At 39.6% G+C, this 14,479-nt stretch overlaps 1 protein-coding gene across 1 annotated transcript; it reads left to right on the top strand.

Annotated features, from left to right (window-relative positions):
• Positions 1-9,693: 9,693 nt before the first annotated feature.
• On the top strand, positions 9,694-14,405 carry fgf8b (fibroblast growth factor 8b). The gene is made up of 5 exons (XM_067583917.1): positions 9,694-9,821; positions 9,916-9,952; positions 10,558-10,738; positions 12,252-12,358; positions 12,644-14,405. The coding sequence occupies exons 1-5, from the start codon at positions 9,763-9,765 to the stop codon at positions 12,938-12,940; spliced, it is 681 nt and encodes a 226-aa protein (XP_067440018.1). The 5' UTR covers positions 9,694-9,762; the 3' UTR covers positions 12,941-14,405.
• The last annotated feature ends 74 nt before the right edge of the window (positions 14,406-14,479 follow it).

Raw genomic sequence — 14,479 nt, forward strand, 5'->3', positions numbered from 1 at the left:
CTGGAAGTCTCTGCTTTTCATGCTCTATGGATGCACCCATAGAACGTGGACAGTATGCATCCATCCTGGTAATTTCTGTGCAATAGGAAGTGGCTATTTTGGCTTCATGCACCACCGAGCAACTTTCATAGGAATGAACAGAGCCTCGCCTCCAACGCTGCATCCACTTCTCTTTATACATCCATGGTTTTTATGCTCTTTTAGCTAATTGTTTTCGAAGACAAGAAACATGACAGTAATTGGATGATGATGTTGCTCTGTATCTACTGGATGTAAAGTGGGCGACTGTGTGCAACACGTTAGCCAAAACAACTTGATAATCAAATGTACATCTGATTTTCTGCCTCCTAGTGGTTACAAATAACTTGTAATGCAGAATTAACCCTAATCTTTTAAAAAATGTGTTTGTCAAATCCCATAAATGACATGAATTATACCTGTAATAACCAGTAAATAAGAATTATACAGCAGACAATAAATAACATGGCTTTATGTGGACAATGTAAACAGCATGGAGTAAAAACCAAAGTATAAAGTAAATAACTAGCTAGCTTAAAACAGACTTAAGCACAAACCAAGTTCAGCTCAGTACCAAGTGTATTTATTTAGGTTACTGTGATGTCTGGGAGGCATAACTCTGTGTTCACAAACACAAACTTCCTGTTCATTTACATGTCTTGCTGTCATTTTGCATTAATTACACATATACGGTACAGCAGCTAACCTAAAATAATATGATGATGGTCTGTCACATTTTTCAATCAGCTATGTACCCAATTCACTCTTATTTGCAATAATGATGCTTGACAACAAACGTGGACATTAAAACCTGACTGACACTGGTGATTACATGCTTCTACGGCAGCAGATTTAGGAGATTTATTGTTCATCATTTGTGTTGATATAAATCTTTGCAAATAATTTGCAAAAAGTTGGCATTTCATTGGCAAATAGGGTAATTTCATTGTGAAAATGGATTGCTTCTTTTTATGCACATACTGTTTCTGCTGAGTTTATATTTGAATAATATCACTATTTTGAGCATTTTTCCACATTTTATAATCACAGCCCGTTAGAAAGTCTGGAATTGTGTCTCACAATATTTAGGTAAGGTGTTACTGCCTGATGTGTTGCACATATACTGCACTGATGGAGTATGATGGTGATTAATATGTAAGAACTCTGAAATTTGTTTTTATTAATCTTTTTAGTTGTAAAGCCACAGTTAGTCTAAACCATTTAAGATGACATAAAACAGAGAAAGAAAATAATTGACTACATTTATGTAGCACTTTTATCCCAAGCACTTTACAATTTGCCTCTCAGTCACCCGCACACTCAAACACTGATGGCAGCGAGTTAACATGCGAAGTCTAACCATAAGGAGCAATTTGGGGTTCAGTACACTTTGACATGTGGACGACCCTGCTCTACCTGCTGAGCCACAGCCGCCCTAATAATCATGAAATTTAAAAAAAAAAAACGCAAAAAACACGACTACACGCTCTTTCATTTCTGCCAGGTTATTTGGAGACTATGAAGATTTAATTTCCTGAATTGAATTTCTCACAGCTGAGTTTGGCCCTGATCCTGGCCTTCTTTCAGCCCATCTTTGACCTTCAATGACGCCCAGACTTTCTTCCTGCATCTCAATTTGTTTTGTTGATTTAGTGCTGAAAGGGAGCATGTGAAATCCTGGCAGTGGCAGAAGGAGATGTTGCATAACAGAGATGTGAATCTAAACCTGGATTGTTTCAGCTTTGAGAGAGACAAGTTGTAACTGAATGAAATGCTGAAGGAAATAAGTAACTAGGAAGACTGAAGGACAGACTAAGAGGGGGAAGGAGCATTAAAACTGTATCACTGAAAAATGGGAAAGTTTTGTAAGCCAGAGTGAGATAAAGAAAAAGAAAGAACGATAAAGGTAGAGAGAAAGAGGGACGGAGAAAGGGAGAAAGAGAGGCAAGGGGAGATATGATTCCCGAAGGACCATTGAATTTCCTTTCTTTCTTCTCTGCGTTTTTCATGGTCCTCTCACTCCCAGGTCCACACAGCTGTTTCAGGGCCGGGGGGCTTCTTTCTCCAGAGCCCAGATGAAAGAGCCGCCCTAAGCAGCCCTGCAGGTAGGTCTGTTAAAGCCATTGCTCTGGCTGTCCACTGCCCAACGCATGAAATAAAAAAGCCAGAAAGAGAAAGGGAGAGGGAGAGAAGGAGGAAGAGGAGGGAGTAGAGAATATAGAGGGTGAGAAGGGAAAAGAGGATGATATGAAGACAGAAGGATAAGGAGAAAGTAAAAGAAGAGGGAGAGAAGGAACGGCAGACATAGATGACAGACAAGGAGAAAAGACGGAGATGGAGCGAGGGGGACACTAGAGAGGCAGGGGTGGATACCTGCCCTCAGCCACCCCAGACCTCCTCCTCCTCCCCCTCACCACCCCCTGATACCAGGAATGATGTCTGCTTTTATTGACTTTGTTAAACCGTTTTCAATGCTACTTCCTATGTGTTTACAAGACAGTAAATCACAGTCCATTCGGGGTGGGGGGTTATGGGGTGAAATACAGGGGAAACGTCCAAGTCACTGGGAAGGAAGAGAGCTTTGATGGAGCCAACGACAACTTTGCAGCTTTCTCCCTCAGGTCCAACGCTTCACGCCACACACACACCTTTCCTCATGGGGAATAGATGGGGATGCCACTGTGGGGCCTTTTGTCTTCATTGCCTTCATCTGAATCTGCTCTAAAAAAAAGTTGAGTCATTTAAGACTTACTGAATAATAAAATTGTTGTTGGGTTACTTAAAACCAGGCCTACCAAAAGAATTAGCAAAACAGAGCTGCTGTACTCAAAGTACCAGTTGTTAAAAGCTTCAGCAGAGATTTAATATCACTACAGGAACACCACTCAAAGTCGTTATGCAAACACATTTGGGTTATGGTAAAATTGGGTTCCCTTAATCACTTCTACACACCGGGGTCATTCCCAGACAGTCGTTTCATCCAGTTAAAAAGTCATTCAAGCTCTTTGCTCTGCTCAAACACGAGTAAGTGCTTCCAACGTCATTTGGTGGCAAGAACTTTGACTTGATTTTCCAAACTTTCTCACTGTAACAATTTTCTCAGGCACTGGCATGGTGACACCACCACATACACACTCACTCACTCACTCACACACTCACCAAATCATCACCGTGTGACTGAGCTGCTGAAAGGTAGACAGACATCCCTCCTCCCCCCTCCTCCCCCCACACCCTCTAGTCCTGGTGATTACCTCACTTTAATGACACAGAACAGGACAATTACCGTCCCTCTCACGCTGTCTTTCCATCACTCCAAATTCATTTTTAAGATGACAGCAGATTCATTCATTCAGAATTCATGAGAACCAACTGGGTGCAGGGAATTCATGGAGGAAGCAACTTAGTTATCCATATGTCCTCATTGGAATAAAAACTTGATAGGTACTTGTGGGCATCCTGAAGATGTCACAGACAGCCCTGTATATACAAGATATGCAAAATGTTCCAATTCGGTTGTGAACATGTCTAATGTGTATAACTCTTGTGACTCCAGATTGTTTACACGTTCAGAGAAAAAAACTTTCCGTTAACAGTAAAGTTGTAACAATGGCTTTATTAATACTTAATAAGTAATTTACTAGTGATTTACTGACCAGTTATAGGCCATTAATAATTTCAACTGTGTTGCCAAGTTGTAAAAAAATCTATCTGGCTGTTAAATCATTTATAAGGAGTCGGTAGTTTTTCACTGTCTAATAAGCCATTAAGTCTGCAGTTATGATAAGTCATAAATAAATGGTAATGAACCATCGGGTCTGATGTTATAAATGTTAGTAAATCATAAGTAAACAGTAATAAATCATCAAGTCTAAAGTTGTAAATGTTGGTGAGTCATCTCCTGACTCTTTATTAGCTCAAGAGTTTCAAGATTTTCTAATAAACCATCAAGTCAACAGTTAGGCTATAAACAATACTAAGCCATTAATAAGCAGTGACAAACCATCAAGTCTGAAGTTATAAATGTTAATAAAAAATCAAGTTTTCAATTTCCTAAGCCAGCAAAAGCAAGTCAGTCATTTTTAATTATACATGTTAATATCTAATAAAAGGTAACTCAAGTCTGCATTTGTAAATGTTAATAAGATGTTAACAAATAAATTTTGGTCCAGGTGTCCTGCAGAAGTTCAGAGGTCAAAGGCCCATTGGAGGGGTGTTCATGTTTGACTAAAGCACTAGAAAAACAAAGCAAGTTTAATGCTGGAGGAGGACAAACACTAGCCACAATCTGGCAACCAAAAGGTGTTTTTGTTAAGAATTTAGTCAAGGATTTATTTATATTATTAATTTATAAATCCTTTAAACATGTGTCGTATTATAAAGTGGTACCCAAACTTACATTGTTGCAAGTTTAAACAAATCTCTTACATTGTCATTGGTCATACATTTTCATCCACATTTAAAAAAAAGGTCAGCAAAGAATTTAAGTGTTTTAATGTCATTAATGCAGTGTATGCTATCATTCCTCCATGTCACACCAGGAACAAATTGTAACTTTTAGTGATGCTGTAGATGTGAGCCAGTTCAAGGTGAGTTACTGGTGTGGTGATGTGGTTACAGGCACATTATGTGGTTCACGTTGTTGCAACAAAGCAATAGTGCATAATTACAACAGGTGGTTGAAGAGCTTTACGCTTCTAAAAAACCACTGAGGTTTGGGCAGCACTGCTACCAGATGACACTGAGAATCCTGACATCCCACATTTTCCTTTCACCCAAACACACACTCATACACACTCTCTCTTTTACACTGTCTGTCTTCCTCTGTGGCTCTGTTTTTTTTCTCTTTCTCTATGGTGTCTACCTTTCCATTGGCTCTGTCTTATGCAAGAGTGTGTATTTTTATGTCTCACATTAGCTAGGGGGAATAATACCTCTCACTGAATGGTAGTCTGCTCTGAGGCCTTTTCAGACATTCAGTCACTTCTCTTCTAAGAATAACCGATGTGCATCTTTGCCAGAGTTCCTCTCTGATTTTTTTTTACAGCGTCCAATGATTGCCTCTTTGTACCTACTCACTGATACCGAGCTTTGTATTAGTTAGCAAACTCTGATCCAAATGAGAAAAGCAGCATTGGGAGGGAAGAGAAAAGGCAAAAGAGCCGGGATCTGTGGCAAAACTTGGATCTGTGTCAACTCTTCGCAAACTCATTAAGAGGCCAGAAAAGCTGGTCACTAGAGAATGTCATGAGTGAGGCAGCAGACAGTTTTGTAAAAAAAAAAACTAGAATAAAAAATGATAGTTTTCAGTGGAACCTTTCATGTACAGTCTGGAGAATTTTAGCCAAACCTGTCTGACAGCTTACCTTAACCAAATGTCCTTTAAGTTTGCAGAGACAGAATTGCTTCTAAATTGTAGATGGCTGTTGTAGACTGAAGTCAAAGAGATGTATCGACTTTACAGCACTGGACCGAATGTTCTCCGTCAGGTTTTTTAAAGTGGTAAAGATTGATGGGCAAATATTTGAGAAAAACTAAGACTTACATAGTTGTGAATAATTACAAACACAGTTCAGGTAAGAGTCATTGTTCGAGAAAGGTACCAATGTGAATACTCTCTCTCAACAAAATATATTTAATTCTTTTATTTACCTTTTTGTCTTTTATAACCTCTTAAGATGCAGTATCTCTCTTACAAGACAGACCTGGCCAAAATGGCAGCACAGGATAGATATCATATAGTTTCATACACATCACAAACATAATTTATATACAACAATCACAAAAAGCAATTTAAACAGGACCTGAGAAACGTGCAAATTGAATTTCATTTCAAGCCCAGGTGCACAGTACAGAAATGAAGTTTCACCAAGTTCTGAGCACTGAAGATAAATCTTCTAGATGATCTGGTCTGATCCGAGCTTTCAGAAACAGGAGAAAGCATTTTACATAGGTAAACAGGAGGTTTACCACGAATGGCTTTAAAAATAAAAATGCACATAAAAGCCTTTCTCCAAATTGTTAGTGAGGTCCATCCAATTAACATGTGTATATGTGTTCTTCTTCCAACCTTTAAAATAAAACACAGAGATGAATGAGAACATGATAAGAGCATTTTGTAAAATGAAAATTAAAAACTAATTCTGGTTTTGGTTTCTTTACAAGGTTATCAATTTGAGTACGGAAAGATAATTTGCCATCCTACCACATTGCAAGAAATTTGAATGCAGACTTTTTCCAATTAAATTCTTTATAAAGGTTTAAAATTGATAAAGTCAGAAACGTGTTTTTTGTGTATTTAAGATTTGTTTTGACTGGTAGAATAACAACTGATGTGTGTGAAATGCAGTTTGGAGGTCAGCAACAGTTTTATTTAGACAACTAGGAGTGACTGCATCATCTGCATACAAATAAATCTTTGCTGGCTGCATTTTCTTTCCAATATTATTTATAAAGATAGAAAAAAAGAAGCGGTTCTAGTATAGAACCTTGTGGTACACCTCTTCTTCTGTTTTCTAGAGAGATAAACCTTGATCAAAGCTATTTACTCATTTAATGTGACTGTCTGTCAAACAATATATTGTACAGAAAAACAAAACATGCTGGCAAGTATCATGGAAACAGTGCTGTGCTTTCCAGCTTAAGAGTCTCAGCTGCTTGCAAAGGGGAATTTGAACAGAAATGCACATTTTAGTAGATGAAGTTTGATTTATTTGTCAGCATATAATAAAACAGAACTGGCTCTGTTGATTGAAAGGATTTTCAGTAAGCAGAAGGTACCAGCTTGTGACATCCGTATTCACGATAAGACACAAAAAAATATTTTTTTCACTTTACTGAAAACTAGTCTACAGTATCACATGAACTTCAACTGACCACATTTTGATCTGACAGATTAGATACACAGAAAATAAAGAGAATAAAAGATGTGTATTTAACTTTGATCCCAAGCCTAAAATGAAACTTTAGTTTGAGTAATGTATACAGTCGACTGTTACAGCAGGTTTCAACTACACAGACCCACCAGCTAGAGGACACCAGCTGTGCACAGCAGAAATGCTTCCTCCGCTTCTTAATCTAATTTTCTTTAAATGACTCGTGAGTGAACTAATCTGTGGGTTCATATGGTCAAGCACGCACTTTTGATGAGTCATTATGTGATCTTTCATTAGAAAACACACACTCAATAGCTTTAATTGTCATGCATGTGGATTTTATATTTGGATGTGCGATCATTGCTTCATAGGGGTCAATATATGAAAGAACAAAGTGTTGAATTGTTCCAGGTGGCAAAATCACTTGTTGCAGTGTCCCACTGGAACTAATAAGGCAGGTCCATTTTCACCCTCTAAATCCCCTGCACTGGTTAAAATGACTGATTTACAGCTAAGACATTGACTAAACTCACATAATTATATATATATTATATTTTACTCTTGTACAGCTGCTCTGTGTGAAGGGTGCAAAAGTTTCCCATACTGCTCACACAGAGAACATGGTCCTGCATTTATGAAGCCTCACAGTTAAGAGCAGTGGTCCAACAATCTGCTATGGCTCATTAGGACAATAATCTGATTTGAGGTTTGGAGTCAGTAAACCTATACTGTAGATTAGCACTTCTATTCTGATTTAAAGTGCGGGTATTAAGGCAACAATGTCTCCAAAAATGTATTTAAATGATGGTGCCATGAGGATTCAGATAAGTGATTTAGAAGGCAGAACCTGATGTTTTTATTCCATTATGTTTGTTCAGCTTAGGCCTATCACAGTCACAGTTTTTTTTTCTCAATTTGTGAATGACACTCTAAATGTTTACTTCATCTGTTCAGACAGGAACAATGAAGGTAGGGGAGAGTGGGGTTGAATGAAATATTTGCTTCACATCTCCATTCATATCTTCTCACTTATGTGAGTTACTTAAGTTAAATTAACTATTAACTACTGAAAATACCCACATCTCACTGTTACAAAACCAAATAGAAAGACATTTATTTCATCTTAAAGTCAGGAAAGAAATTTAACACTTTAGCACAAGTGGAGTAAAATGTTAAAATTTTGGGGAATGCATAACCTGCATTAAAATCATACAACCAGTATTTCAAATGCAATACTTCCCTTATCTTATTAGCTGTGACGGTGTGTGGCTGTAGGCATTGTAATGCAAAAACATATTTAGTTTAGAAAGAAGAAACAACTTCAGAATCCTTATTCACAACCATTTGAAAGAAGAGTCTACACAGTTCATCAAGGTTTGGAGTTCAAAGTATCCCATGTTTCAACTGTCCCCTTTCTTCCCTATCAGACCAATGTGTAACAGTCATGTTCCCTTGAAGGAAACCCTGCTGCTTTGTTGTCACAAAGAATAATTACAATATAATTGCATGATGTAGTGTATGAAACCATGCTGTGAGAGTAGCGCACCAGGCCCAGGACACACTTTTGAAAATCAAACCAGGATTGTGAAAACTTATGGAAGAATGATTGCGAGCGAGAGAGCATTTGTATCCAAGGCAAAGGCTTTAGATGTTATGTGAAAACCATTCTGTGTCATGTGTTCACATGGAATACATATTACTTACATATGTAGGATGAAAAAGTACATCAAGGTCTGTCCTGTGGGACCACCAAACAACCTCTAACCTGCAGTCAGGGAATAAGTTAATGTAACTGTAGATTTTCTTAAGTACATGCCAGGGAATTTTTCCATGTGGACATTTCTGCTTATAGAAAACCAAGTGCACTTCGATTTTACAGGGATGAAGATACGGTAATATCATGACATGTGCATGATTGTGAATAAATGCTTATGAATGCTTATAAATGTTATTAGACTTTTTGTGGATCTGACCTGCACATTAATCCAAAAAAGAAGATCCTCTCTTAATGATATGCTGTAGTTTTTATTGTCAGATTTTCATCTTCCAACTCACAGTCGGTTATTTAATTATATACATTAAACTTATTGATGAATGCTGAGTTTATGGACTTGTAAGCAAATAGGTGCAGGCAAAGTATTCAGTTTCAAATTGGCTCCAGCCTGAACGCTCCGCCTGCTCTCACCGAGGATATTGACTTTCCCGCAAGTTAAAGTATTTAAATGTAGAGGGAGGCAGATGCTGTATGTGGACTGGAGGGAACCACAAGAAATACACGTGTGGGAGGAAGGTGACGTTGGAGTTTTACTATCTGTGCATCTTATAGAAAGACAGCTGTAGCATCGTTAATTTAACTGCACAGAAAACAAATAAAGCCGCGTTGGCACTCGTGGAATTCATTCAACATCTTTTTATTTACTCACTCATCTTTACGTAATTTACTGTGCGCATCTTACCGCCGATGCGTAAAGATCCGTGCGTAAAAATCAAAAACACTGCCTCTATTCTGTCACAAAAAGTCAATGAGGATTTATTTCTACTTGAAACTTTAATCAAGACCTCCATTCCTGCGAAAGTGATTGACACGAAGAGGATTTGATGGAGGGATTTCGGTGACAGCAACACTTTCACCGGACTTTAAGTTTGGATTCAGTCACCGCAGCGCTTTTAAAACTTCTAGACTTTTCATTGTTATCAGTGAAGTGGAGATTGGATCTTCTACCTGCGTGGGACACTGACAGTTTTTGGATCTCTTAATTGTCACGGCTATAACCCTCTACATGTAACAAGAGGGGGATAAACCCGAGCTGAAATCCGCATCAGGAGGAACTTTATTTCCGAGAGCTTCCAGCACCGAATCAGTGGAGTATTCATGAAGCAATATTTGAACTATTACAAGATGAGGCTGAGAACATCGAGGTTAGGTTATCTGTAAGTAAAGAGGTGTCAAGATAATAGATTCTTGTATAAATCATTGAATTCGGGCAATTGGTTAAACCTCTTAAATGTTTTTATTCTCCCCCAGGTTACTTCAGTTCACGGCGCTTTGCTTTTACGCACAGGTAACTCACATTTTCACTTCAATAAAAAGCATTAATGTTACAATAAGTTATACAATTAACTAAGTAAAACTTAATAGGTATTCGCCATGCTTAGGGGCTTATAGTCCACCGTCTGTACATCTGCAATAGGCTGCAATAACAATGAAAACATTTTATTATGAGTGCTATGGCAATTGGCAACAATTCAAACATCTTGAAAAGAGGTAAGCTCCAGCCTAAAAAGCAATTGTTAAAACACATGTGGAAGGGGAACGGCTGAAATGAGAAAAAAAAAAGTCAAGAAGGGGTGAAAGATCATCGGTGGTAAAGACAAAAAAAAAAAAAAAAAAAAACCTATCAGGGGGAAATGTCACCCCCGAGGGTCCATGAAAGCATCTCCAAAACTCAACACATAACTGAAAGAAGAAAATGCAGGATTAATCATTTAAACATGATAAATAATAAATAATTAACTATGGCCCAGCACCTTAGCTGACTGCCAATTTAAGCCTCCTCACATTTGACATGAACGTTTTTTCAAACTTTCCTGAGTCGCAAAGTAAACATTCTTCGACATTAAAAAGTCATTTCATATTTCTTGACATGTGTTTCCTATTGTCCGGCAGAACACTGTGCAGTCTCCCCCTAATTTCAAGCACCATGTCACCGAGCAGAGCCGGCTGTCGGACCGGATGAGCCGCAGGTTGACCCGAACCTACCAGCTGTACAGCCGCACCAGCGGGAAACACGTCCAGGTCCTGGCCAACAAGAGGGTCAACGCCAACGGAGACGACGGAGCGGTGCACGGTAAGAAAAGACAAGAGCCAGCAGAGAAGACATAAAAGGGCTCATTACACCACCATAACACCAAGTATAAAAGAGTAGAGTCCATTTAACCACGCTGTTTAGGCTGTGCGCCGCCATAAACGACAGGAAAATTAATGAGAAATATGCAAAATATGCTTATACTCTCCTGTAAATGTCTCATTTAATTACATATTCACGTAGCCTATAATTCCATATATAAAGAATAGGCAGCTGAACAGAAGTCCACATATGTTAATCCATTCAGGCGGAGCTCTGTGTTTTTTATCGTCTCTGAAATGATAAAGCAACTTTACTTGAAGACCGTGTGTTCTGGCCAGATCGATCCAGACCGATGACAGCTGAAGGCCATCATCTTTAGCTACATTTCAGTGCTTTTAAACGTCAGGAACAACAGTAAAATACGAAACATGTTCACCCCACAAACATGGGAATTGTTTAAATTCAGTGGTGCGCGGGCCGGTGTTGAAAAGCAGTATAAATTCTGTCGTTTTTGGCAGCCTGCAGGAAAATGTTTGAGCCAGGAGAAACAGTAGTAGCAATTGTAAACATCGTTAGTGGCATCACTGTCGCCATCTATAATTTATTTCTTTGGTGCGCTGGTGGTCGAAGAAATGAGCATGTGGATAAAGTCATTGACACCTGTTATGAATGACTTTAGCAGAGTTTTTTTTTTTTTTTTTTTTTTTTTGCTTACAGCATTTGGGAAACTGTCTTTAACTTAAAGGGAGCTAAATTCCTGTCACCAAAAAGGATTTTTGGTGTGTCTAGCCATCTTTCCACCACAGCCACCACCATCCATCCACTTCTCAATGCCTGCTGCCTGCTTTTTTGGAGGCTCATTTTACGAGGAATTTTCATTGCTTTACAACTCAATGTATGACTCAATTTATAAGGAGCGGTGAAGTCAGCATCTTCACTTTATACCTTTTTCTCTCCTTGCTTCTCCTGTGTGCTCTTTTGTCTTTTAAATCTGTCTCTCTCTCTCTACACACACACACACATTCACATGCACGTACGCACGCACACACACGCCCAGACAGAGTCAGTCAGTCATCCACACATTGGCCACACATGCTAAGTGGGTGTCACTCTTGTAACCGGCCCAAATCTGACCACTGCTCTGTGCTTGTGGCTGTGTCCCTGACCGCAGTATTCTCACTCTCCTTTATCCCTAGTCTGAACTGCATCACAGCACAGCAGCATTTACAGACATTCAACAACAACCTCGCCGTGCGAAATCACTATCATTTGATGCTATTTTGGAAGACTTGCGCGCTTTGTTAAAAAAGGTGGCCGCTGGATCATAAAAGGGTTAAGAGGGAATTCATGATTCTGGTTCACTGCTCGCACAGTCTCTGCTGTGCATTAAGAGTACATTCAGAGAAAGGAAGTGCAGGTCATTTGTCTAACACACTGTAAGATCATGATCTGCATGCCTGCACCGTGTCAGAGCTGTGTCCTCTCATTATTTGCTTTCTGTTTGTCTGTGCAGCTAAACTGGAGGTGGAGACAGACTCTTTTGGGAGCCGTGTTCGTATTAGAGGGGTGAAGACAGGATACTACATATGTATGAACAAGAGGGGGAAGCTGATCGGCAAGGTAATCTGGAATTCATAGTTTTGTGGCTGCATACGACTACGGCAACATCTTGAAGTTTGTTTTTTTTCGTGGAAATGTTATTCCAGATTTACAGCTTATGGGGACACATTGTTGAGACGCATACGAAACCAGAACAAATTTGATTTTTCGAGATGTGTTAAGAGCAACCCTCTGAAGGTTTTAAAGGATATTTAATTGTCTGGAAATAAAGATGATGTTTCCGCTTCCTGGAAATTATCCAGAAATACTTCAACTTCTTCTCCCCCCCCTCCTTTTCTTTCCCAGCGGAAAGGACGAGGAAAAGACTGCATCTTCACTGAGATTGTTCTGGAAAATAACTACACAGCGCTTCAGAACGCCAAATATGAGGGCTGGTACATGGCTTTCACACGCAAAGGCCGTCCGAGGAAGGCCTCCAAGACCAAGCAGCACCAGAGGGAGGCCCACTTCATGAAGCGTCTACCCAGGGGTCACTTGCTGAGTGAGAGACGGCCGTTTGATGTTCTTCCTCTCCCTGTCCCTGCTCAGCCTTTCAGCAAGCGGACTAAACATTCCCATCAACAGCGCTCAGGGGGCCGCTGAGGACTGAAACCACTGAGGGAGAACTGTGGATAAACCACCACAGAAGAACCACTACAAGACAAAACAAGTGCTCTCAGCGAACTTAACTTTTACAGTCAAAAGCCCATACACTTTTTGCCTCATTTTGTGGACTTATTATGTAATTTCTTTGTACTGGATTGTATGTAAACATTGACTATCTAATCTGCTAGTTATTTCCAATTCAGACAGAAGACGTTAGGGAAGATTTTTTCTTATTAAATCAGGGGGCAATTAAAGTACAGAAAGAGCTCAACTACATCGACATGAACGAAAAGTTAGAAGTTAGCCGGCTCAGTGGTGAACAATGTTTGAAAGAGAAGTGAGTACAATGAAGCTAGACATGGCAGCTATCTGTGGATATTCTCGTGGTTACAGCATCTGAGTCTCAGTTGACATGCTATCTTGCCTTTCGGAGTCCATTTTGGAGAATTTTTAACCCGTTTTTTTTTTTCTACATATATAAATATATTTTTACTGTAAAAATGTAAATTACGTCAAATGATGGAAATATTTATTGTAGAGTGTATATTAAAACCACTAAAGAATCAATTCACAAGCTCCTTGGCTTTTCTCTTGTGTGGTTGTTTTGGGACGGAAAGCTAGCACACATTGTTGGTGCCCCCCCCCCCTTCACACACACACACACCCTCCACCCCCCAAAACTGTTGGTTTTTTCCCCCCCTTCTTCTTCTTCTTCAAGCTGGAGACCCAGATAACTGAGGGGCAATATCTGTGACAGGCTACTGAATTCAATGTGCTCAGCAAGTGAGACTTGGGCCTGAATGGCTCGAGCTATGCATTAAAAGCGATGAGGTCAGCCCACCATTTTGGCCCAAACAAAGGTTACCACCATGTAGTTGCATTTCTCACGATCGCACACCGTAACCCTCTGATCAAATGGGCCCTTTGTGAAACCTCATATAAAAGGGCATGTTATACAATAGTGGGTTCGAATAATAACACGAGGAGGGGTCAGTTATCAAAAAGAAGCCAGTCACACAGGGAGGGGCAAGGGGCTGGAGGGGGAAAGGGGGGTTTGCAGAGAGGGGTTGCAGAAAAAGCATCAGGGCCTGTGTGGCAAAATGTGGCATCGGCTGAAAGAGGGGGAATGGCTGGGAAGAGGCATTCGGGAGTGAAAGGGAGGCAGAAAAGAAACCCTCTTCCCAGAAGCAGTTGAGCATGACCATCAGAGGCCAAACGACAGGGGAGGAAGAAGACCCTGAACAGAGGGACCCGGCTGCTCTCACAATGCATGAGCTGGATGTCCAATTTGTTAGTTGGTGTTTGCCGCCGCAGAGATTTGATTTGACAGCATCTCGAACTCTGAAGACCGTAAAGCATTAACTGAAAAATAACGATAATTAGTAAAAGCAGTATTAACACCGCACTTCTTCAAAACCCAAACGCTAGCTAATCAAGTATTTATAAATGCATTTTTGTCACGTCGTAGCCTAAAAAAAAAAAAAAAAAAAGTCCATCAAGTCGCACACAAGAATTTGCAAAACAACAGCACAGACT

This window comes from Thunnus thynnus, chromosome 3 (assembly GCF_963924715.1).
Source record: "Thunnus thynnus chromosome 3, fThuThy2.1, whole genome shotgun sequence".
NCBI classification, from domain to species: domain Eukaryota; kingdom Metazoa; phylum Chordata; class Actinopteri; order Scombriformes; family Scombridae; genus Thunnus; species Thunnus thynnus.